At 41.3% G+C, this 26359-nt stretch overlaps 1 protein-coding gene across 1 annotated transcript in view; it reads right to left on the bottom strand.

The window, feature by feature from the left end:
• The window catches only part of cdh8 (cadherin 8), a 355456-nt gene that overhangs the window by 310770 nt on the left and 18327 nt on the right, over positions 1–26359 (bottom strand). Inside the window, exon 2 of the mRNA XM_063067229.1 lies at positions 6777–7301. Coding sequence (XP_062923299.1) covers positions 6777–7028 — 252 coding nt within the window. The 5' untranslated portion in view covers positions 7029–7301. The remainder of the gene's footprint in view (positions 1–6776; positions 7302–26359) is intronic.

The following is a 26359-nucleotide window of genomic DNA, read 5'->3' on the forward strand; positions in this document are numbered from 1 at the left end:
CACTAAATCCAGAATTGCCTTCTCCCTGGTAGGTTCCAGTATAATGGGACAGTGTAGGACCAGAGGGCACAGTCTTAGAATATAGGGACATCCATTTAGAACAGAGATGAGGAGAAATTTCTTTAGCTAAAGGCTGGTGAATCTGTGGAACTTTTTGCCTCAGATAGCTGTGGAGACCAGCTCATTGGGTATATTTAAAGTGGAGTTTTATAGGTTCTTGATTAGTCAGGGTGTCAAAGATTACTAGAAGGCAGCAGGAGAATGGTTTTGAGAGAGAAAGTAAATCAGACATAATGGAATGTCAGAGCAGACTCAATGGGCCAAATGGCTTAATTGTGTTCCTGTGTTTTATCATCTTATAGTTATTTGATGCCCTTTTCCTTGGATGAAAAGTCTCCTAGATTTGCCTTGACTAATCAAAATCTAAAAGTACAACACACCACAATATGGTAAAATCACAATTCCCTACTGAACTGACCTTACTTGACTCCTATTTCATGGGAAAGGAATAAGTAAAAATAATTCTTGGAGAATGGAAGGCAGAAAACCACAGGCTAGTTAGATTTCCTTCTTTCATAGCAAAAATGTTCAAAGCTATCATTAAAGACATTATAGGTAATCAGGTGAAAGGGATGTCACATTTGACAAATTTATTGGCGTTCTTTGAAGAAATAATATGTACTGTACTTACCATTTTTCAGAAAGTTCTCCTTTTCTCAGAAATATAAAAGCTGAGGTGTAGAAGGTAATATCGTGACTTGGAGAGAAGACTGGTCGAGTGACATTAAAGAGAGAAATGCAGTGTTTGTGTTAACAACCAAGGATGTGCTGGGGGCAGCCTGTAAGTATCACCTCACATTCCAGCACTAACAGAGCCTGCATGTAATACATGCACTGAGTAGTTGACTTCTTTTTAAGGCACCATGTCAAATGTTAGAAGTAACTCAGAACTTTACCTAGATTGGTATCCAGAGTAGGCTGCCTGTCTTCTCAGAGAGGGTGACACAAGCTGGATTTGCAACCACAGGAACAAAAGTTAGGGAAAACATGAGGGGAGAGTCCACAAGATTGAAACATATGCACTCAGTGACTACTTTACCTCCTGCACCTAGTAATGTGGCCACTGAATGATGTTCACGGTCTTCTTCTGCTGCAGCCCATCTACTTCAAGAGTCAACCTATTGTGCATTCAGAGATGCACTTCTGCATGCTACTGTTGTAACACCTGGTCATCTGAGTTCCTATCAACTTCCTATCACCTTGAACCAGTCTGGCAACTCTCCTCTAACCTCTCTCATTACAAACCATTTTCACCCACAGAACTGCCACTCACCAGATTTTTTTCTTTTGTTTTTCACACCATTCATTGTAAACTCTAGAGACTTCTGTGCATGAAAAGTCCCAGGAGATCAGCAATTTCTGAGATATTCAAACCTCCCTGTCTGGCACCAACCATCATTCCACAGTCAAAGTCACTTAGACCACATTTCTTTGCCATTCTAATGTCTGGTCTGAAAAGCAAGTGAACCTCTTGATCATGTCTGCTTGCTTTTATGCACTGAGTTGCTGCCACATGATTAGCTGATTAGATATTTGCATTAACAAGCAGGTGTACAGGTGTACCTAATAACATGTCCACTGAGTGTAGAATCCTGAGGGGTCTTATCCTGATGGATGTGGAGAGGATGTTTCCTTATGAGACAATCAGGTATTTTGTTGTTACTTTAAAGAAAAAAGAAGATGCCCATTTAAGATGGAGCTGAGATGACATTAATTCCCTCAGGGGTTCGTGAGACTTTGAAAAACGTTCTTTTAAAGGATATTGGAGGCAGAGTCTTTGAATGTTTTGATGGCAAGCCTAGACAGACAGATGAAAAGTCTTGACTTGAAAAGCCATCTGTCCATTTTCCTTCATAGATTCTGCCTAACCTGTTGAATTCTTCGGGCTTTTTGTTCATTGCTCCATATTCCAGCTTCTGCAGTCCCTTGTGACTCTGTAGACAGATTCTTGATAAGCAAGGAGATGAAAGATTGCTGCAAGTTTATAGGATTTTGACATTACAATCAGAACAACCAGGATCTTGTTAAATGGCAGAGCAGGGTTAAGTAACTGAGTGGCCTATTCCTGTTCTCATCTGTAGACTGACAGGTGAGCCATGGATTGGTCAGTCCTTCTGCAATAGCATCGCACTTGCTTCATCTATGGACACACAATGTCCCAAACACACAAGATTCTGGCAAAGATTACTGAAAACAAGCTCACGGTCCATTGAGGTGTCAGCAAACTGCAATCATCACATAATCCTGCTTGGGTGAATATTCCAGTGACCTCAATAATAATCTAAAGACTGTGAGACAAATCCAAGCATGAACCATTTGAGAGTTTGAAGCTAGCTGTTTCTTTTGGCTGGAGAGTTTATATCTAGGTGCCACAGTCTTGGATGACTAGTTGACCCTTTGGGATTGAGATGATGACAAATGTATCACCTGGCATTTATCATCTTACAGTTTGTTGAAGTCGGTTGATCACATATTGGCTGCCGTGCTTCCAACACTTCAGGAAGTATTTCAATGGATGTGAATTGCTACGGGGCACAAAAGATTCAAGGCTGTTTCTTGTGCAGCAGTCAGTCTTTAAAATTTCCACCACCTAGATCTGTGGAAGCTCATTAAATGAGCAAATATTTGGACCTCTAATTGCAGAGGTTTGTGGACGTAGGTCAGTCCATCATTAGAAGCAACCCCCAATCCATGGATTCTACATGCCTCCTTGCCTCGGAACACCAGCACTGCGGTAATGAATTGCTCTGTATGGACAGTATGCAAGACAAGTTTTTCACAGTCCCTTTGTATATGTGACAATAATTAACCAATTCACACATTTGCCAAAACAGTTGGCAAATGCATCATTTTTTGGGTTCTATAAAAAATATAACTACAGGCCAATTACTTTTACATCTGGATTCAAAGCTGCTCACTGCTGTTAATATTTATCCTATCCTTCATCAGTCCTGATGAAGGGTCTCAGCCTGAAACATCGACTGTTTATTCATTTCCATAGGTGCTGCCAAACCTACTGAGTTCCTCCAGTACTTTGTGTGTGTTTCTTTGGATTTCCTGCATCTGCAGAATTTCTTGTGTTTAATTATCCTATCAAGTTATTGCTTTATGTTAAAGTCACCCAATGCTGATCATACTCTATACAAGCACGCACAATATCAATTGCGGCTATCCAGTCTGTCTGTGGCTCTTACCATCTTGTGGGGTCAGTTTAAACGCTGGCCCAGTTAGACTGGAAAGACGGGGGGTCAGCCAGGACAAAAGACAATTTTGCTCATTCTCCATGTCGGTCATATCCGTGGCTCTGAGGTTATGAAGGCTACCCAGGCTGCTGTGCTCCATGCCCGCTAATGTGATAAGCTGATAAGCAAGGCTTTGGGCCTACTTCAGGGTTCGGATCTGAGGACTCCATTTTGTTTCGGAATGCTGTTGTTTGCTTCAATTGTTTATATGACTTGTATTTTTTTCTCTTGTACATTCAGTGTTGGTCTTTTTTCATATATACTTTCTTTTTGTTGGGTTCTTTTGGATTTCTTGCTTTGTGGCTACCTGTGAGCAAGTGAATCTCAAGGTTGTATAATTTATACATTCTTTGATAATAAAAGAATCTTGAACCTTGAATCTGATACACCTTTATCAAGTCACTTCTCATCCTCTTTCTCTCCAAAGAGAAAAGCCCTAGCTAATTCAACCTTTTTTCATAAGGCAAAGACTTACTACCTAGTATGATAGTGGTACATTCAACTGCAGTGGCTTCTCAGGGTCCAACCAAAGGTGTAATTTTTTGTCTTGTATGTCTTTTTTATAAGCACAAGACACTGCTGCTTATCAAGAGTATCATTTACTGTAGGTCTACCCCATCAGTGAGTCGCTCGATGATGGTTGAATTGCACTTGCTGCCCACCATGGGGCAGCCTGCTTCAGCAATCCAGGGAAGACGACATGAGGTGGCATGAGGAGGCTGTGCACTATCCAACAAATGGTGCAAGTGACTGTCTTTCTTGTAATCGCAAGACCCTGCTGGACTTTGGTAACGTGGAATACTGCAGGTTCACTTCACTGGTTCATTGGCAAGACCGACGGTGGTCAGCTGCGTTCCCTTGGTTGCAACATGGTCTAAGCTTCATTCTGCGGTGTCGACAATCGCAGCCACCTGGGGGGGGAGGGGGTGCTGGAGGTGGTGTGGCGCGACACCCAAGCTGGGTTGGTGGCTGGTCACTCCCACTGGTGCTGCCCTCCAGTGTTGGCTCTGTGGAAGACAAGCTGGATTGCATTCGCCTGTAACTGCACTTTTTTTTTAGAGCATGATGATAAGAATGCCGTGGGCTTGTTCTTGCCAACAATATCCTATGCACCATCAGTCTCCAGGACATGACACTCAAGGATCTGGGACATATTATTACTTTATTTTTGTGTAATTGTATGTTTAGTGCAATCTTATATGTGTCTTGTGTGCTTTGTGCTGTGAATGACTGTTGGTACTGTGTGTAGCACCTTGTTCCTGGAGGAATATTGTTTAATTTGGTTGTATCCATGTGTATTCATGTATGGTTGAATGGCATTGGAACTTGAACATTGATAGTGTTTTGTATCATTTTTCTCATTTTCCCTGGATTGAATCTCCACCATTGCACATGCTTGCAGACATCACCTGGCACTATCCGTCTGACATCACACAGCAGAACGTATACGGGAATAAGTTATATTGGAACAAGGTAGATATTGAGATGTCTCTCTCTACAGGTGAGAGAAGCTTGAACAAGGGAAAATAGGTAAAGATTAGGGAGAAGTCATTTAAACTGAGGTGTATGGGAACTTCATCACACAGAAAGTAGTGAAGATCTCAATCTCTGCTTCAATCTAAATGAACGTATATGAAGCTTGTTTTTAAAGGCCAGTGGTTCACTATAAATATTTAGTTATTTATTAATAACTCTCTTAATAATGCAGTTACTTTGAAACAAGATAGTTCCAGTCAACATCAATGAATACACAAGCAAAACAAGTATTTACAAGATTACTAGACCCAGTTATCTCTGGTGAAATAAAGGCAAGTTTACAATGCAGATTTGCCACTCATTACAGGTCATATATGAGCTATATTGCAAGATGTGAATTGTAATGATCTCTTGGTCCATCCTAAACCATAAGAGATTCTGTAGATGCTGGAAATCCAGAGTAACACATACTAAACACTGAAGGAAATCAGCAGGTCAGGCAGCATCTATGGAAAGGAATAAGCAGTTGATGAAGTCCAGTCCTGATGGAGGCTCTCGGTCCGAAATATCAAAACTTTATTCCTTTTCATAGATGCTGTCTGACCTGCTAAGCTCCTCTAACATTTTGTATATGGTACTTCCGCCAATGCTAATTTATCTGTCTACTTTTTTTCGCTTTATAGGAGTAGCATTTCACTCTCAACTGCCCCAAAAGTACTACAAACCTGCAGGGTTAAAACATTAAACTTGGACTAAAGTCGCCTTGCAACGTTAGACCTGACACTAAGCACCATTTCAAAAATCATTAACACAATGTCAATTCACATCTTCTGGGCCAAAAAAGGAAATAATTTAAAACGGTTGCCTCATTCCCTTTTCATGTGGTCTCTTTTTGCTCTTGTTTTCAATATAATCAGTCTTCCCCTCTCATTGTTTCTCTTTCTGTACCTGATTTGAATGTAATCCATTGTATTTCTTGCTGGTTTTTCTCTTCTGTTTCTTATCAAACAGATTAAGAATGGAGACTTTCGGAGTATCTCTTTGCTGAACATAGAATATAGAACATTACAGCATAGTACAGTCTCTTCAGCCTGGGGAAGTGGACCCGGCCCAATACATCACAGGCACATTGCTGCCTACCGTCGCTAGTTACTACAGGAGGTGCTGCCTCAAGAAGGCAACATCTATCATCAAAGGTCCCCACCATCTGGCCCTGCTATCTTCTCTCAGCTACCATTGAGCAGAAGGTGCAGAAGCCGAAAGTCTGACACCACTAGGTTCAGGAACAGCTACTTCCCTTCAACCATTCAGTTCTTGAGCCAACTGGCAAAACCCTAATCACTGTCTCTGTATAACAACACCATGGCCATTTGGATCACTCTGCACCATAATGGACAATGTTTAAGTTCTAATGTTATTAATGCTATAAATAAAATTATTTATTTGTTGAGATACAACACCGAATAGGCGCTTCCGGTCCATCGAGTTGTGCCATCCAGCAATCCGCAGATTTTATCCGCCCAATCACAGGCCCATTTACAATGGCCTATTAACCTTCGAACAGGTATGTCTTTGGACAGTGGTAGGTAACTAGAGCACCCAGAGGAAACCTACGCGATCATGGGGAGAAAGCACAAACTGCTTACAGACAGTGGCAGGATTATGTTCCTGTAAAGATTGTGTACAGTATAATTTATGCTTAATTTATGTTTTTCCTGTGAATGCTGCTTCTGTAATGCAATATGCATGTGATGCTGCTGCAAGTAAATTTTTATTATATATACTACAGGTGACTCCACATACATACGTGTTACTGTATATACATATTCATACATGTACTTGTGCACGTCACAATAAACTCGACTTTAAGACACAGCTGAGGATGAGGAAGAATGTCAAAGTATATGCCATTCTCTTGCAAGATGCATGAACACTTCGTTGCCTTGCAACTTTTCATATGGAGATTATGATCAAGTAATATTGAAATCAAATACATACCCGTCCAACAAGAATAGGTTCAGGCCCTGAAAATTCTTCCAGCACAAACATTTGATTCCAGACCCAGCCTCTCTTTGCACGGCTGAGGGCAGCTGCATCAACGTTCAACCCATTGAGTGTTAGCACATCCCTTTCCTGGAGGTTCTGCGGAGCATCCATTGGGATGGGCTGCACCAGAGGGAGCACACTAATCCACACCAGCACCAAGCCTGCCTTCATATCCGTCATCATCTTTCTCAGCCTCTCTGGCATGATTCGATAGGCCTCTCAGTAGGTTTGGGGAGAAGGACAGATGGCTGTGAAGGACAGTGTTTCTGGCAATGGAGGGGAGCACTGGGCAGAGCAAGGGGCACAAAAAGCACCTTTTGAGAAATGTTCCTAATTACAAAGGTCCTCAATAACTGAAGGCCAACAACGCTGTCATGTGCTAGATCTGGGTGACAGTTCAATTCTTTCAGTGTCTATAGTTAATTCAGAGACGATCTGTCAGAGAAATTCCTTGATATATTGGTGCATAAGCATGTTCTGGAAAAAGAAGAGAGAAATATTCATTTAGAGTGGGCAATATAATATTACCATCATTATTCAGAATGCTTTTAGTGTACAAATGTATTTTATCCAGATGGCTCACAGGTTGGAATGGCAATTGGTCTGAACAAAATCACAAGAAATTGCAGAGTTGTGAACACAGCACACCAGGTTCCTTTCCAATGACACCGTCCACACTTCCTGCTGCCTCAGGAAAGCAGCCAGCAGATTGAAGGACTCCTCCTACCCCAGTGATTCTCTCTCCTCTCCTCTCCTGCTGGACAGAAGATATCAAAGCTTGAAAGCAGGTTCTGACCGGACTCAAGGACAGCTTCTATCTCATTGTTATACCACCAGGTTCAGGAACAGTTACTGCCCCCCAATCGTCAGGCTCTTTAACCAAAGGGGGTGGATAAATTAATTTGCTCCATCACTGAAATATTCCCACGGACTCACTTTCAAAGACTCTTCATCGCATGTATTTCACATTCATTGCTTATTTATTTATCATTACCATCATTACTTCTTTTTTTTCTTTTTATACTTGCACAGTTTGTTGTCTTTTGCACAATGGGTGTCTGCCTTGTTGGTGTGGACTATCACTGATTCTTTTATGGTTATTGGATTTACTGAGTATGCCCATAAGAAAATTAGTTTTGGGCTTGTGTATGGTGAGATCATTGTATTTTGATAATAAATTTACTTTGAACTTTGAAGGGACCTGTTATATGTTAAAGATAAGCTCGAACTTCCAAACTACCTCTCTGTAGTCTTTGCACTATTTATTTATTGAGGTATAGCATGAAATAGGCTCTTCAGGCCCTTTGAACAGCACCACCAAGCAACTTCCAATTTAACCCAAGCCTAAACATGGGACAACTTACAATGACCAATTAACCTACTAACTAGCATGTCTTTGGAATGTGGGAGGAAACCAGAGCACCTGGAGGAAACCCATGCAGTCATAGGGAGAATGTACAAACTTCTTACAGAATGTTATGGAAATTGGACCCAGGTCATTGGTACTGCCAAGCGTTGTGCTAACCATTACGTTATCATGCTGAGCTTTGTTCTTTGTTTGCCTGCACTGCACTTTCTGTGTAGCTGCTTCACTCTATTCCACATTCTGTGTTTTTTTTTTGCATTTCCTTGATGAACTTCCGTGTGTCGTGATCAGCATGGGCAGCATTGGAACAGAAGCCTTTCACTGCATCTCAAAAAGTGTGGCATTAATAATAAGCCAAACCAAATCATACTTGCATTCATAATAGTTCCAGTTTCGGAATTGGAGTTGGGAGCAATGTTCTCTCTAAGGTGTGCATGCACCCATCTTTTGCTACAAGCAGACAAAGGAATTTAAACTGCACACAAAAGGTTGTTATCCTCTATCTGGTTGGCATGTTAAGTATATTTCATGATCGTATACACATTTCCTTTTCTGATTTCTACCACAGGTGGTGTTGACAATGTTGAGTTTGCAATGATTTGTCTGCAGGTTTTAGAACTGGCTTATTTATCCTGTTTTATTAAAGAAATTATTGATTCACTATGTCGAATTTTAAAGAAGCAAAGGGCGTGAAGCGCAAAAGAACCGCTAAATCATTTAAAGTGGAATGGCTTAATGAAACAGTTGAAACTCCTACACCACAAACTCATGGGGTCAGGAATGTGCAGCGATGTGAAATATTTATGTACAATACAGAACTGGTGTTACCTCTGTGTACTGTCACGATGCAAAAACCCAAACAATCAAATCCAGAGGAGATCAAAGTTTTTATTGACGGTGTTTTGCTAGCTGTTAAAATAATAGCCTCTATATATAAAAACCAATGCACACAAGTTATTGTCACTGGGCAAAAAAATTACATAGCTCAAGATTTTTGCGCACACTGGTCATTGCAAATTAGAGGGAACATTGAATTGGAATTGGTTCATTATTACCCAGATACAATGAAAAGCTTGTCTTACTGTTCATACAGGTCAGATCATTGCACAGTACATTGAGGTAGGACAACATGAAATAATAACAGAATGCAGAATGAAGTGTTAGAGCAACAGAGAAAGTGCAGTGCAGATAAATAATAAGGTTTAAGATCATAATGAGATAGATTGTGAGGTTATAAGTCCAATTATTGTACTAAAGAGCTGTTATAACAGTGGGCTAGAAGATGTCCTTGAGCCTGGTTGTACATGCTTTCAACCTTAAGTGAGAGAATGTACTCAAAGAAATTGAGTCTATTAGGATCATTGATTCTTTTATGTTTCTTGGATTTACTGACATACTGCTCTATTATGTTTCTTGAATTTACTGAATATGCCTGCAAGAAAACAAATCTCAGGGTTTTATATGATGACATATATATATTTTCAGAATAAATTTACTTTGAACTTTGAGTACGGTTCAGCTACGAAGAGACATAGAGCATGGAAGTGTCTCGGCCCAAAACATGGACATTTTTTTCCTTTCCATAAATGCTGCTTGACCAGCTCAGTTCCTCCAAAATCATGTGAACGTGTGTAAACAACAGGAATTCTGCAGATGCTGGAAATTCAAGCAACACACATCAAAGTTGCTGGTGAACGCAGCAGGCCAGGCAGCATCTCTAGGAAGAGGTGCAGTCGACGTTTCAGGCTGAGACCCTGAGTCAACTGCACCTCTTCCTAGAGATGCTGCCTGGCCTGCTGCATTCACCAGCAACTTTGATGTATGTGAATGTGTGTGCTCCCTTTCAGTTCAACTTCTCCAATTTTACCAGTCTTGGTAATGTCCTTGTGAATCATTTTTGAACCCTTTCTAGCATAACAACATCCTTCCCATAGTTTGGCAACCAGAAATACATGTGGTAGTCCAGACAATCTGTTGGATGAACTCAGCAGGCATAGCAGCTTCTGTGGGGGTGAAGGAAAAATTGATCTGCATCAAGGCTGTTCTGCCAACAGCTTTCTTGGTGGCAGTGCTGGAAAAAAATTACAACAGAGGTGTTTAAGAGGCTGTTAAACAGACACAAGGAATGGGGGGGTCGATTTAGATAATAAACATTTAGAAGATATTTAACTTAATTCAGCGTTATGTTTGGCAGAGACTCCATGTGCCTAAGGACCGGTTCCTGTCCTGCCTTCTACACTCTAACCATAAGAATTTTAAATCAACGCTAGAATTGACTGTCAACTTTTACGAGGGGTGATTGATAAGTTTGTGGCCTAAGGTAGAAAGAGTCGATTTTAGAAAACCTAGCACATTTATTTTTCAGCATAGTCCCCTCTTACACGTACACACTTAGTCCAGCAATCGTGGAGCATACGGATCCCTTCTTTGTAGAAGTGGTCCACAGCAGGGGTGATTGATAAATTTGTGGCCAAAGGTAGGAGATGAATTATTAACTTCAAACTTTCTGCATTATCACTCAAAGAGTTGAACTGCATGTGCATGCAGTGAGATGAATTATACAGCTCTTGTTACATGCGCGTGCAGTTCAACTCTTTGAGTGAAAATGCAGAAAGTTTGAAGTTAATAAATCATCTCCTTCTTCTTAGGCCACAAACTTATCAATCACCCCTGCTGTGGACCACTGCCTGGAGGTCCAAGATGCCGACTTCTACAAAGAAGGGATCCGTATGCTCCACGACCGCTGGACTAAATGTGTAAATGTAGGAAAAATAAATGTGCTAGGTTTTCTAAAATTGACTCCTTCTACCTTAGGCCACGAACTTATCAATCACCCCTCGTAGATTCCCCGAAGTTCACTAGTCCCCTGCAGCTGTAACCTCCCTGTAAAGCGAGATCCCTAGGAACTATGCATTGCATATCAAGTGTTAAATGAATTTGCTTGTTAAATTTATAGAAAAATCCTATTTTACTCAAAAAGGAAAGCAATAATTTTAAGTATTCATTCGCACCAGACAATCTGCATTTCAGTTTGAATGTTTTATGCCTCGGCAGACACTGTACAGGAGAATGGGGGTTGAGAGGGATAAAAAAAATCAGCCATGATGGAATGGCAGAGCAGGCTTGATGGGCCAAATGGCCTAATTCTGCTCCTATGTCTTTTTGTCTTATATACATCACATTTGCATTGACTTTAAAACTTTGTCTAAAACTGTAAGGTCAACAATTGATTGAGAAAAATATATGCAGAACAAGTATAGGATCAGAAATATTTCCTTAAAATATTATAAGTTCCAATATTCAGAGCTCTAAGTAGGATCTCGTTTTTATGACCAGGACTTGTAATTCCCTTTTCTTTATATATTGCATGGCAGTACAACAAGCGTTCTTCCATTTCTTTAAAGGAAGTGACACAGTGGGGGTGGCATGGTAGCATGGTAGTTAGTGAAATGTTTACAGAGATCAGGGTTCAATTCCTGCTGCTGTCTGTGAAGGGTTTGTACATTCCCCCTGTGACCAGGTGGGTTTCCTGCATAATTCCAAAGAAGTACAGGTTAGTCGGTCACATGGGTGTAACTGGGCAGCCGGGCTCATTGGGCCAGAAGGGCCTATTACTGTGCTGAATCTCTAACTAAATCTTTGGATTTCATTTCTCCAATGGTTTATGGAGACTCCGTTGTTTCTGTCAGGGACTGATCGATCTCTTGTCATTAAGGGACCATAATCAAGTTTAATATCACCAGTATACAATATGTCATGACATTTGTTCCTATGCAGCAGATGCACATTGCTGTGCATTTAAAAAGTTAAACTGACTAAGTAGTGCAAAAAGAAAAAGAAGTTGTGAGGTAGTGTTCGTGGGTTCAATATCAATTCAGATATCTGATGGCAAAGGGGAAGAAACTATTTCTGAATCATTGAGTGTATAACCTGAGGCTCCTGTACTTCCAACTCAATGGTAGTAATGAGAAGAGGGCATGTGCTGGATGTTGGAGATCTTTAATAATGGATGCTGCTTTTTTGATACATCGCTCCTTCACGAAGTCCTGGATGCTGGGGAGGCTAGTGTTCACGATGTAGCTGCCTAGATTCACAACTTTCTACAGTTTCTTTCAATCATGTGCAATGTCCCCCCATCATACCAGATGGTGATGCAGCCAGTTAGAATGCGTGTCCACGGATTTGGGATAAAGGGATAGTGCTGGAAAATGGAGTTGAGGTAGAAGACCAGGCATGGTCTTGAATGGTGAAGCAGGTTCTAACATCTGCATCGATTTCTCATATCCTTAATTTCAACTGGCGGGCTTCAGTCAAGTTGCAGCTCACAGAGTGCAGAGTAATCCTTGTCAAGGGAAGCTAAGTAAGTGATAACAATTTGATTAGAAATCTTTGGAGATACTACAGCAAAAATACCTAACAATAGTGACCTCTTGTCACCTAATGTTACCCAGAAAAAGAAATGCATTATTTATTGTGCATTTTAAAAACTTCACAGAAGACTAGCCAACTGTGAAAATCACTGAGACAGTCAGTAGGTTTGATTGTATTTTTATTCCGGTTTTGATATCTGCTGGTGAAGGTTAAGGAGAATTCAGTAAGGCCGTAAAGCATTCCTTGTAGTTTTTGAATTGAGGGAAAGTTGACTTGTTACTTGGTCTATATGCATCTATGGACTAATACAGGAAACACAAGCGGGTTTCGTTAAGCTTCAATCTGCTGAATAAACTGGAAATCTGTACACGCAATTTTCAAATGCAGAACTCATGATTTTGTACTCAATGCAATAAATAAAACCTTGAATGAGATATTGAACATCCTGTGTACCAGTTAACCGCTTCCTCTCTGAATACAGAGGTGCACAGTCACAGATTCGTGGAACACTAAACAGTTCATTCAACCTACTCCGTCCATAAAAAAACATAAGACCATAAGACATAGGGACAGAAATAGGCCATACAGCTCATCAAGTCTGCTCCACCATTCCATCATGGCTGATTTATTATCTCCTGCCTTCTCCAGGCAACACTTTACACTATTACCAATCAGGAACCCATGAACCTCCACTATAAGTATGCAGAATGGCTTAGTCTCCACAGTCATACATGGCAATGACTTCCACAGGTTCACTACCCTCTGGCTGAAGAAATTCATCCTAATTTCTGTTCTAAAGGATGTCCTTGTATTCTGAGTCTCTGCTGTCTGGTCTTAGGCACTTTTGGAAACATTATCTCCCAGTCCACTCTCTCTGGGCCTTTAAATATTCAATGGGTTTCAATGAGCTCCCCTCTCCCCTCATTCTTCTAAATTTCAGTGTGTATATAGGCCCAGAGCCATCAAATGCTATCATATGTTAACCCTTTCATTTCCTGGGATCATTCTCATAAACCTGCCCGAGACCCTCTCCAATGCCTGCACATCCTTTCTTAGATAAGGAGCCTAAAACTGCTCACAATACTCCATGTGCAGTTTGAACAATCCTAAAACCATTATGGAGGATTTGGCTGAAGGGCCTGTTTCCTTTTTGTTTGACTCTACGACACGGTGACTCAATGACAGTAGTTCTTAATTTTTTTATGATTCGATTTGCTTTATTTTCACATGTACATCATGCAGTTTAATGCACCATTTGTGTCAATGACCAACACTGACCAAGAATGTGCTGGGTGGCAGCCGATATGTTTCCAGTGCCAACACAGTTTGCCCACAATCTGCTAACCCAAACCTTTACGTCTTATGGAATGTGTGAGGGAAATAGAGCACCCGGAGGAAACATACGCAGTCACCGGGGAACGTAGAATCTCCGTACGGACAGAGGCAGGAATTGATTGTGGTAACTGTTATGCAATTGTGCTGCCCATATAAGGCATATCACACATAATACCATAGCTGAAGCACGTTGTATTGTGTTACATTATTAAAATATTTCCTGACTAATAATCTGCCAAAACTAGCAGAAGTGTGATCACTTGAGTCGAATATGATGTTCTCCTAAAGGGTTGTCCATTAGAACATAGAATAGTACAGCACAGTTCAGGCCCTTTGGCCCACGATGTTGTGCCGACCCTCAAACCCTGCCTCCCATATAAGCCCCCACCTTAAATTCCTCCATATACCTGTCTAGTAGTCTCTTAAACTTCAGTAGTGTATCTGCCTCCACCACTGACTCAGACAGTGCATTCCACGCACCAACCACTCTCTGAGTAAAAAACCTTCCTCTACTATCCCCCTTGAACTTCCCACCACTTACCTTGAAGCCATGTCCTCTTGTATTGAGCAGTGGTGCCCTGGGGAAGAGGCGCTGGCTATCTACTCTATCTATTCCTCTTATTATCTTGTACACCTCTATCATGTCTCCTCTCATCCTCCTTCTCTCCAAAGACTAAAGCCCTAGCTCCCTTAATCTCTGATCATAATGCATACTCTCTAAACCAGGCAGCATTCTGATAAATCTCCTCTGTACCCTTTCCAATGCTTCCACATCCTTCCCATAGTGAGGCGACCAGAACTGGACACAGTACTCCAAGTGTGGCCTAACCAGAGTTTTATAGAGCTGCATCATTACATCGCGACTTTTAAACTCTATCCCTCAACTTATGAAAGCTTAGTGGGTGACTTAACCTGGGATAATATGGTGGATTCCCCTAACAGAGAATGGCCGTGCGTGACTTTGTTTAACATGGGGAGGCTGATGCATGGACAGCCACCACACAGTCCTTGACAAATTGGGGTCATGGTCCAGTGACATGGAATGCAAGATAACCAACGACCCTTCATTGTTTCAGCCTCCTTCCACCTTCACTGCCATTGTGATGTGGCATCATCTTCCACCAGCTCCACTATTGAGGTCTTGGTTGGATTGTCCTGTGTCTGAAGCCTCCCCCTAGACCTTACCACCAGGGGTGACCCTACCAGGATCTCAACTCCAGACAGCATCACTCTCACAATCTCAGGAGCTCACAATGCCACAGTGATGATCCTCAGAGAAATGCCAAAACTATCCACGAAGCTTTAGATTCTTGATCGCCGTTATGACCCAAAAGGAGGACATTCAGCACATCAACTCCATGAATCTCATCCTCCTCTCTCCTCATTCATGATAGGCATTCAAACAATGGCTCTGTGCTAGGGTTGATTCCAATGATGCTAATTGGTCACAATGCAGTGGCCAATTAGGATTCTTAGAAGGTGAGATTTGAGCACCACCAAAGCCATACAACACTGGAACAGACCCTTCAACCCACTGATACTGAAGGTCATCAACATCCGTTTGCATTAATCCCACTACTAATCCAATTTTATTCTTGCCCTTTTCCCATGAAATCCCAGATTCCATCAGTCACCAACACACTTTGGACATTTTTTAATTGACCATTTACCACCAATGCATACATTTTTGGGATATAAATGGACACCTCATCACCCGAAGTGGTCACTCCAAAAATATGTGAACGCTAAAGAGACATCACAGGAGGTTACGATCTAAACCAGGTCACTGGAACATTACAGTCATACAGACTGGAAATAGGCCCTTCAGCTCAGCTGGTTCATGCTGACCAAGGTCCAGTGTTTGGCCAATAACCTTCTAAACCTTTCCAATCTATGTACCGGTCCAACTGTGTTTAAAGGTCATTATTGACCTTTATTATTGATGAGGTTGTATAAGGCATTGGTGAGGCCGAATCTGGAGTATTGTGTTCAGTTTTAGTCATCAAATTACAGGAAGGATATAAATAAGGGTGAAAGAGTGCAGAGAAGGTTTACAAGGATGTTGCCGGGACTTGAGAAACTCAGTTACAGAGAAAGGTTGAATAGGTTAGGACTTTATTCCCTGGAGCGTAGAAGAATGAGGGGAGATTTGATAGAGGTATATAAAATTATGATGGGTATAGATAGAGTGAATGCAAGCAGGCTTTTTCCACTGAGGCAAGGGGAGAAAAAAACCAGAGGACATGGGTTAAGGGTGAGGGGGGAAAAGTTTAAAGGGAACATTGGGGGGGGGGCTTCTTCACACAGAGAGTGGTGGGAGTATGGAATGAGCTGCCAGATGAGGTGGTAAATGTGGGTTCTTTTTTAACATTTAAAAATAAATTGGACAGATACATGGATGGGAGGTGTATGGAGGGATATGGTCCGTGTGCAGGTCAGTGGGACTAGGCAGAAAATGGTTCGGTACAGCCAAGAAGGGCCAAAAGGCCTGTTTCTGTGCTGTAGTTTCTATGGTTCTATTGTACCTGATTCAACCACTTTCTTGAGCATCTCTTGCCACATTCATACTACCTTTGAATAAAAAAATGCTGCCCCTCAAGTTTGTGTTGAATAGTTTCCCTTTCACCTTAAATCTATCCTCCTAATATTTCATTCCCCGACCCTGGGAAAATGACTGAGTACATTCACCCTATTTATATCCTTCATGATTTTAAACACTTCTATAAGATCACCCCTCAGTCTCCTACACTATAAGGAATAAAATCCTAACCTGTCAAACTTCTCCCTACAACTCAGGTCCTTAATTCCTGGAAATGTCCCTATAAATCTTCTCTGCACTCTTTCCAGTTTAGTAAGGTCTTCCCAAAATAGATCAATACTACCAGGTTCAAGGACACTGTGATCAGACACTTGCATGGACCTCTTGTACAATAAAATGGATTCTTGGCTTCTCTATCTACCTCATTATGATCTTGCACTTCGTCGTGGACCTCCACTGCACTCTTTCAGTAGCTTTAACATTTTATTCTGCTCTGTTGCTGTTTTTACTCTATTTTCCAAATCAGAATCAGAATCAGAATCAGAATCAGGTTTAATATTACTGACATATGTCCTGAAATTTGTTAAGTTTGTGGCAACAGCATAATGCAATGCATATACTGTTTATATATATATGTTCATTCAATGTCCATTCAGAAATCTGATGGCAGAGGTGAAGAAACTGTTCTTGAATTGTTGAGTGTGTATCTTCAGGCTTCTGTACCTCCTCCCTGATGGTGATTGAGGCCCTTAGTGATAGATGCTGCCCTTTTAAGACATCGCTCTTTGAAGATGCCCTGGGTACTACAAAGGCTAATACCCATGATGAAGATGACTAAATATACAATTCTCTGCAGCTTTCTTCAATCCTGCGCAGTAGACCGCCCCCCGCCCCAGCCCACCCACCACCCCCAATACCAGACAGTGGTGCAGCCACTGAGAATGCTTAACCAATATTAGCTCAGGAGATTCTGCAGATGCTGGAAATCCAGAACAACACACTCAAAATGCTGCAGGAACTCAGCAGGATACGAATATCTATATCTAAGGAGGGGTATAAACAGTTGATATTTTGGACCGAGATTTTTCGTCTCCCCCATGGATTATGGCCCTCAGTAGATGCTAACTGATTTGCTGAGTACCTTCAGCGTTTTGTGTGTTCCCCTTCACCAATGTGACATTTTGTTTGACTGTGAGCTATGTGTTGGACAGCACATCTGAGCAATGTTCACTGAGCCACAAAGGTTGGGGAGTGAAAGGAAATTTCACAGGTAAAGGCACAGATGGCAATGGTAGCTGTACAATAAAGTAATTGGATACCTTATCTAAAGCCCCTAATGAGAAATCCGAATTCCTTTTAAATATACAGCAACATCATAAATAGTTCTGTGAAGGCTGGATTTGCTCGGTACATCAGCTGAAATTATGCAGATAATTGGCAATTGAAAATGTGATTTTTTTTTCAGCAGATATTTTCAAAGGCCTTTGTGGTATCATCACAGATGGAGACTATTTATCCCACTGCTTCCAGAAGTATAGACTGTTCTCGTATTTCCACACATACATTGCCTAAATAAATGGAATCCAGTAAAACCCTTGAACATCAACTTCAAACTTATCCAATAAATAGACTAACATAGTGCAGAAGGAGGACTGCAAGGAACACATGCATGATTTAACGACCATCACTGAACATCTAATTACATATCCACTGCTGCAATGCTGTGAGCAAAAGCAAAATGGGAGGCTTGAACTGACACAGAGATGTTGGCTTGTCAAAATTTTCACCATTGGGAACCAAAAGTAAATCCCCAAATCATACTTGGAAACGTCATGCTTTCACCCATAGAACTTCATGCCTACAGTAACTGCCAATCATACAAGCAAGGTCCCAGAGGAATGGAGAAGTGCAAATGCTGGTCCTTTGATTAAAAAGCGCAATATAAACAAACCAGCAGATTATAGGCCAGTGTGCCTTATATTAGTGGTAGGCAAGCTATTGGAGAGGATTCTGAGGGATAGGATTTACGCACAGTTGGAAAAGGAGGGCTGCAAAACGTTGAGCTGCTAAACTGTGTTTCATTGCTCCACAACAATGACAATAAAGATATTCTTCTTATTAGGGACAGTCAGCATGACTTCGTGTAGGGAAGGTCATGACGAAGATGACAAAGGGCAGTGGATTTAACATACATTCAAGATTCAAGATTGCTTAATGTCAATTTTAGTACACAAAAGGAGAATAAAATAATTGTTACTCCGGATCTAATGCAGCACAAAAATAAAACTGCAAAATATAAAGAACACAACCATAATAATAAAACACAATAAATACAAATACATAAAAATCTTCTATGCATACTTTAGAAGAGATGCTAGGCACAGGAGTGTCTGCATCAAGGCGACTCTGACAGGAAGTGATAAAGTAGTGGTGGTTGAGCGTGTGAAGGGGTGGGTTAGTGGGTGGAGGGGTTGATCAGCCTTACAGCTCGAAGAGCGTTTATGAGTGTGATGGTCCTGATGTGCATGCTAGGTAGTCTCCTCCCTGATGGGTGTTGGACAAACAGGCGATGAAGAGGGTAGATGTGATCCTTCATGATATTAATAGCCTTTTTCTGGCATCTTTCTGTATATATGTCTCTGACAGTGGGTAGGATGGTACCAGTGATGTATTGGGCAGTTTTCATTGCCTTACGCAGAGCCTTCCTGTCTGCTACAGTGCAGTTTCTGTACGAAGCAGACCTTAGTAAAGCATTAATAAAGCTCCTTGTCACAAAATTCAGGCAGAACGGAGCCACAGAAAACTTGGTAGATTGGATTCAAAATTGGCTTGGCTTGGAAAGGCAAAAAGTAGTGGTGGAGAGGTATTATTTGGACTTGAGGTCTGTGGTCAGTTGTGTTCCATAAGGATTAGTGCTCTCTAGACATTAGATTTCTACTGTCTACGATGAGCAAAATTGCAGATGAGACAGGAATTGGTGGAGTTGCAGACAGGTATGAAGTTTGTCCAAGGATCATGCAAAATACTGAGCAGTTGGAAATATGGGTAGAGAAACAGTCAAAATGCAAATGCTGGAAGTAACTCAACGGGTCATGTAGCATCTATGGAAATGAATAAACTGTTGACGTTTTGGGCTGAGTCCCTTCATCAGAACCAAATGAAAGACCTCAGCCTGAAAAGTCAACAGTTCATTCCTCTCCAGAGATACTGCCTGACCTGCTGAGTACTTCCCGCACTTTTGTGAGTGTGTTGCTCTGAATTGCCAGCATCTGCAGAATCTCTTGCACTTACAGCAATAGCAGATGGACTATGATGTGATTTGCAAAGTCAAGAGGAAACATTCCACATGGATATCACCTTTAGTATGGAAAATTTGCCCCTCAATTCCCTATTAAATATCTTCAGTATCACCTGTAACCTATGACACCCCCTCCTCCCTCTTATTGATTATCCAGAATTGAAAGACACTCCAATCAGTTAAGTTAGACAACCTCTCCTCCTCCACTCTCACCCTGAACACTGGTGTGCCTCAAGGCTGTGTGCTGAGCCCCCTTCTGTACTCCCTTTTCACCTTTGACGGTGGTTGGGCTGATCAGAGAAGATGACGAGTCAGCCTACAGGGACGAGCTCCAGCACCTGGCCACGTGGTCTGCCAACAACAACCTGGCCCTTAACACCCAGAAGACCAAAGAGATCATTGTGGACTTCAGGCGTGCTAGGAACCACACTCACGTCCTCATCTACATCAATGGAGCTGTAGTGGAGCGTGTATCAAGCTTCAAATTCCTTGGTGTCCACATTTCCGAGGATCTCACCTTGAACTCCTTGAACTCCTTGAACTCCTCCATCCTGATCAAAAAGGCGCAATAGCACCTTTATTTCCTGCGGAGCATCAAGAAAGCTCACCTTTGTCCCAGGATACTGACGGACTTTTACCGCAGTACCGTTGAGAGCATACTCACCAACTGCAGCTCAGTGTGGTATGGCTATTGTCCCATATCGGACCACAAAGCACTCCAGCGTGTGGTGAAAACTGCCCAGTGGATTATCGGCACTCAATTGCCTACCATTGAGAACATCTACCATAAACGCTGTCTGGGCAGGGCAAGAAGCATTATCAGGGATGCATCTCACCCTAACCATGGACTTTTTACTCTCCTCCCATCTGGTAGGTGCTACAGGAGCCTCCACTCCCGCACCAGCAGGCACAGGAAGAGCTTCTTCCCTGAGGCTGTAACCCTGCTGAACCTCACATCACAGCGCTAAGCAGTATTGCCCTATATTGTACTGTCTCAGTACTTTTATATTTGTGTGCTGTAGCACTTACTTTCTATTCGCAGTTATTTTGTAAATAACGCTATTCTTTGTATTTCTGGTTAGATGCTAACTGCATTTCATTGGCTTTGTATCTGTACTCAGCACAATTACAATAAAGTTGAATCTAATCTAAAGAGTTGTGAATTTAGTCAGCTCCATCAAGGGCACTAGTCTCCATTGTATCCAGGACATCTTCAAGGAGCAATGCCTCAAAAAGGTGGCATCCATCATTAAAGAATCATGCAGGACATACCCTCTTCTCATTGCTACCATGAGGGAGGAGGTACATAAGCCTGAAGACACTCACTCAATGATTCAGGAACAGCTTCTTCCCCTCTGCCATCCAATTTCTGAATGTATATTGAACCCATAAGCACTACCTCACTACTTTCTTACTTTTATTTTTACACTACCTATTTACTGCAACTGATTTGTACTGCTGCCACAAAGACAACAAATTTCATGACATATTCCAGTGATATTAAACCTGATTCGGATTCTGAAAAAGACTGAGTGTATTCACCCTTTACAGGTAACAGGAATGATATAGCGACTTTGGAGATGGCGTAAAGAGGTGCACTGGAATGAAGTCTGGCCTAGGGGGCATTCGCTATCAGGAGAGACTTAGATTATTTTCTCTGAAGTGTCAGCAGTTGGTAGGGGTGAGGGTGCGAACCTGATAGAAGTTTATAAAATTAGAAAAGGCATCAATATGGTAGACATTCAGAGTCTTTTGTCAAATATTAAGTACGGATTGAAGTGGGAGGGAAGAGAAGTTAAGATAAGTACATGGATGGGGGTCATATGGGGGTGGGGGATATAGGTCAGGTCCGTGTTGATGGATAGACTGTTAGACAGAATAACAGTTTGGCAGGGATTAGATGGGTCAAAGAGCCTGTTTCTCAGCTGTAGTGTTCAATCACTCAATGAGCCTATGGTGGTAGGTGTCTGGAACACACTTGTCAGCAGAGGTGATGGAAGCACTTATGTCAGCGACATTTCAGCGGCACCTGACAAGAAGAGGGTGAAGGGACATAGACAATGTGCAGGCAGATAGAATAAATTAGTATCACAGTCAACACAGACATAGTGAGCCAAAGGGCCTATCCCAGAGGGCCTATGTACATATATAGTTAGGGTGCCTAAGACTTTTGCACAGTACTCTATTTGTCAACATGGAGCACAGAGCAAGTTTGTAAAACTGGTGGGAGCAAAAGATGTTGGGAATGGTGAGGGTGGAGTGCTGTGGGAGGGGTGGAGCAGATAGCAGAGAAGGAGCGCCAGGTGTGGGTTCAGATACACCCAGCTCTGACACACCAGGCAAGGTCATTTCATTCAAACAATTGGTTTATTGATCATTACAGATTGTCTCTCTGGTGCATCCACTCCATCCCCCCTCCCTGCCCCCATCCCACTGTCAGCCCGCAAAAGAGACCCATATCAGAATCAGGTTTATTGTCACTCACATATGTCATGAAATTTGTTTTTTTTTGTGGCAGAAGTACAGTGCAATACATAAAATTGCTATAGTACTGTGCAAAAATCTTAGCTATATATATGTACCTAAGATTTTGCACTGAAATCTATATTTAGATTCTCACTAATTTTGCATTCCCAACGCCAATGGACAACTCACCAACATCTATTGGGGTGAGCTTTTATCCGTGGTGGTGAGGTGGTGGCCAGGTAAACAGCAGAATCTAAACCATAACTATAACTGTGAATTTCTACATGATCTTATTGTTGGTAATTTCCATGTATTCATGCTGTATAGAGGCCAAAAGTTAATGTGCTCCTTTAACAAAGTGATTTAATTACATAACATATTTAACTTTGTCAAAAACAGACTGGAAAAGGCGAGCAGGCAAGACTGAAATAAATATAAAAATTGAAACACTCAAGCCTTAATAATGATATTAATGTAAACTTGGCACGGAAAGAAGGATTGTATATTAATATGTTAAACACGGTGAATGATGAAATAATTTATCGTCAAGTTCCCAGCATGAAACACCTTTGGAAAGGAAACACTCTCTGGTCTGTGGGGAATGAACAAAATAATTGAATGATTCTTTCAAAAGAGACAGCACAGGCATAGTGAGTGGAATAGATTTTTCCCTGTGTTCCATGAATCTATGATTGGTTGTAGATTTAAAATCTCTTCCAGGGACTTCAGCAAAATAATCTAGGCTTCAATTCCAGAGGACCGATGAGGGGGTGCCACACCATCAGACACTCTCTTCTCGTTGCTGCCATTGCGAAGGAGGTACAGGAGCCTTAAGTCCCACACCATCAGGTTCAGGAATAGTTATTACTCTTCAACCATAAGGCTCCTGAACCAGAATGGATAATTTCACTCACCTCAGTACGAACTGATTCCACAACCTAAGGACTCACTTTCAAGTATTCTACAATTCATGTTTCCAATATTATTATTATTATTTTATTTTTTTTTCTCTTAGCCCAAGTTGGTGAAACCTGAGGTACAGGTATAGCCAAGTGTACTCATTTCTCAAATGCTAGGTACTTTTGGACTATTCTCGTGGTGTTTAGTATCGTGACCTTCTGAAGATTTACATAGATATTGCTGTCTAGCCCTAATTGTTTAATGCTATTGTGTAGTAACTCCGGGATGATACCATTTGTGGAAATTACTATAGGGAAAATGTATATACCCTGTTCATGTTCCATAGTCTTTCAATTTCCTTTTTTTAGTGCAGCACGTTTCTAGTGTTTTTCATTTATTGATTTCTGTATGTTATGTGTTTGAAATGGCTAAATCTATTAAATAAGTTGTTCTGGTTTGTTTATCCTGTAATAATATTTCTGGATGGGTATTATGGATTGTCCTATCTGTTATAATAGATTGGTCATAATATAATTGTGGGACTCTGACTCTGAAACTGGATCAGGCTTGTATTTATAATAAGGTATGGTTTCTTTTATGAGTTTGAATTTTAAAGCAAAATTCTGGTGAATGATGCTTGCCACTTGATTTTTCCCTGTGTAAGTAATCAGAATAATGTAACTTATTATTATTTTAGCATAATCATTTTTATTTTATAAGCATTATTAATTATCATTGTTATTAATATGTGTTGCTTTTTCTATTTGCACAGTTTATCCTCTCTTACACTTTGATTGTTTCCTGTCTTGGTTTGTGTGAGTTTTTCATTGTATATACTGTGAATACCTGCAAGAACATGAATCACAAGGTAGTATATAGTGACATACACATACTTACAGATTGAATTTACTTTGAAAATGGATGTGATGGTAAACAGGAAGCTGTAAAGAATCCCGAGAGCCTGTCCCAAGAAGCATGGAAGGAAATTTTATCAGGAAGGGCATAATCAAGAAATTGGTCATTTATAATTGGTAATGATTTATTATTGTCACATGTACGAAGATACAGTGAAAAATGTTGTTCTTTTCTATACTGCAAAGACAACATGATAGTGGATCAGTTAGCGGAATTCCATTACAAGGCCAGTAGTTGGTGATCGATATTCAATTCCTGTCATTCTCTGTAAGGAGTTTGTACATTCACCCTGTGACTGCATGGGTTTCCTCTGATTGCTCCAGTTTTGCCCCATATTTCAAAGATCAGTGGATTAGGGATAGTAAGTTGTGGACATTCTAGGTTTGCACTGGAAGCATGGCAGCACTAATGGGCTGGTCCAGCACGTATTCGGACTGTGGTGACGCAAATAACTCCCTTCACTGTACATATGGCAAATAAAGCTTATTTTTTAAAATCTTTAATCCATATATATCATTTCAGAACAGCAGTATATCAAGGTAGTACAAGGGAAAAACAAAAACAAAATGCAGAATAAACTGTTACCGTTACAGCGAAAGTATAGTGCAGGCAGATAGTAAAGTGCAAGGCCCATGATAAATTGAGAGATCGACTTCAGATTTATTGTACAAGAGGTCCATTCAAGGGTCCCAAAGGAATTAGACAGAAGCTGTCCTCAAGCTGGATATGCACTTTTTCAAGCATTTGTGTCTTTTTCCTGTCACAATGTGTGCTGGCGATATCGGAACCCAAGTGCAGAGGAAAGGCATACTCTTGATGTAGAAATGGTGGTGAGAGTTTATTCATAATAATTCCAAAAGAGCATCAGTGGTTCGGTTAAGTGACACCACGAGGAGTAACATTATCAAAGCTAGACCCAGTGATTAGTGCTAAACAGGTATCTGCTTAAATCCTGACGAAGGGTCTCGGCCTGAAACGTCGACTGCGCCTCTTCCTATAGATGCTGCTTGGCCTGCTGCGTTCACCAGCAACTTTGATGTATTCTGCTTAAATAATACAAGTATTATTTAATCCCTGAGCCTATCAAAATAAACTTAACAAGTTTAAGCAGAAGGTACCTGGAGACCTCATTACAAAGATCAAGGTTCTCAAGAAAAACATAAGGAACGCTAAACGATTAAAGAATGTCGATAAACAACAATGAACCAATTCAGGTGCCCTTTTAAAACATGGAGCCCAATGCTCCCCAGTGCCCCATACAGGCCTGAAGAGCTCATTACACTGCTTGATGGAAGGGTAAAGAAGCATGAATGAAGGGGGTGGGAGAATGGGATGGGGTTGGTGGTATATAATAATGTTGGCTGCTTTCCTGGGGCAGCAGGAAGTGTAGATGGAGTCCATGGAGAGAAGGTCAGCCTTTGTGATTGACTGAGCTGCATTCACAACTCTCTGCACTTGCTTGCAGTCTTGGGAAGAGCAGTTACCCTTGAGGAAGATGCTGAGATGTGAAAAAACAGAGGCACCTTGGCGTGTACATCCAAAGATCTTTAAATGTAGCTGAATATATCAGTAAGGTGTCTGCTTCACTTTATTAGCAAAAGGATAAGAGCAGGGATTATTATGATAGAAATCTTTGCAACATGTTAATCACAGATTGAATATAGTGTACATTTCTGATTATCACATTCCACAGAAGATGTGATTGCCCTGCAGAAGGTGTAAAATAGATTTACAAGTATGGACTGGAAAATTATGGCTTTGAAGAAACATCAGTTTTTTATTGGTAGGGAGAGGGTTAAGTAATGTGTGTAAGATTAAAAGGGGCTGAGACAGAATAGATTGAAAGGATCTCCTTCCCTCAGTAGAACGGTCAAAAATGAAGGCAAGCAAAACTGTGCAAAAGTCTTAGGCACATATTTTATATATGTCTAAGGTGCCTAAGACATTTTCACAGTACTCTATTTGTCAACAAGGAGTAGAGAGTGAATTTGTAAATCTGGTGGGAGTAAAGGATGTTGGGATTAGCGAGGGTGGAACGCCATGGGAGGGGTGTGGGGCAGGTGGCAGAGGAGGAGTACCAGGGCCCGGTGCAGACACACCCAGCCCTGAGACACCAGGCAAGGTCATTTGCTTCTAAACAATTGGTTTATTGGTCATTACAGATTGTCTCACTGGTGCTTCCTGCTCTCTTCTCTCTCACCCTCCCCTTTCCCCAATCATAGAAACATAGAAACATAGAAAATAGGTGCAGGAGTAGGCCATTCGGCCCTTCGAGCCTGCACCGCCATTTATTATGATCATGGCTGATCATCCAACTCAGAACCCCACCCCAGCCTTCCCTCCAT

Source organism: Mobula hypostoma, chromosome 14, assembly GCF_963921235.1.
Source record: "Mobula hypostoma chromosome 14, sMobHyp1.1, whole genome shotgun sequence".
Taxonomy (NCBI): Eukaryota; Metazoa; Chordata; class Chondrichthyes; order Myliobatiformes; family Myliobatidae; genus Mobula; species Mobula hypostoma.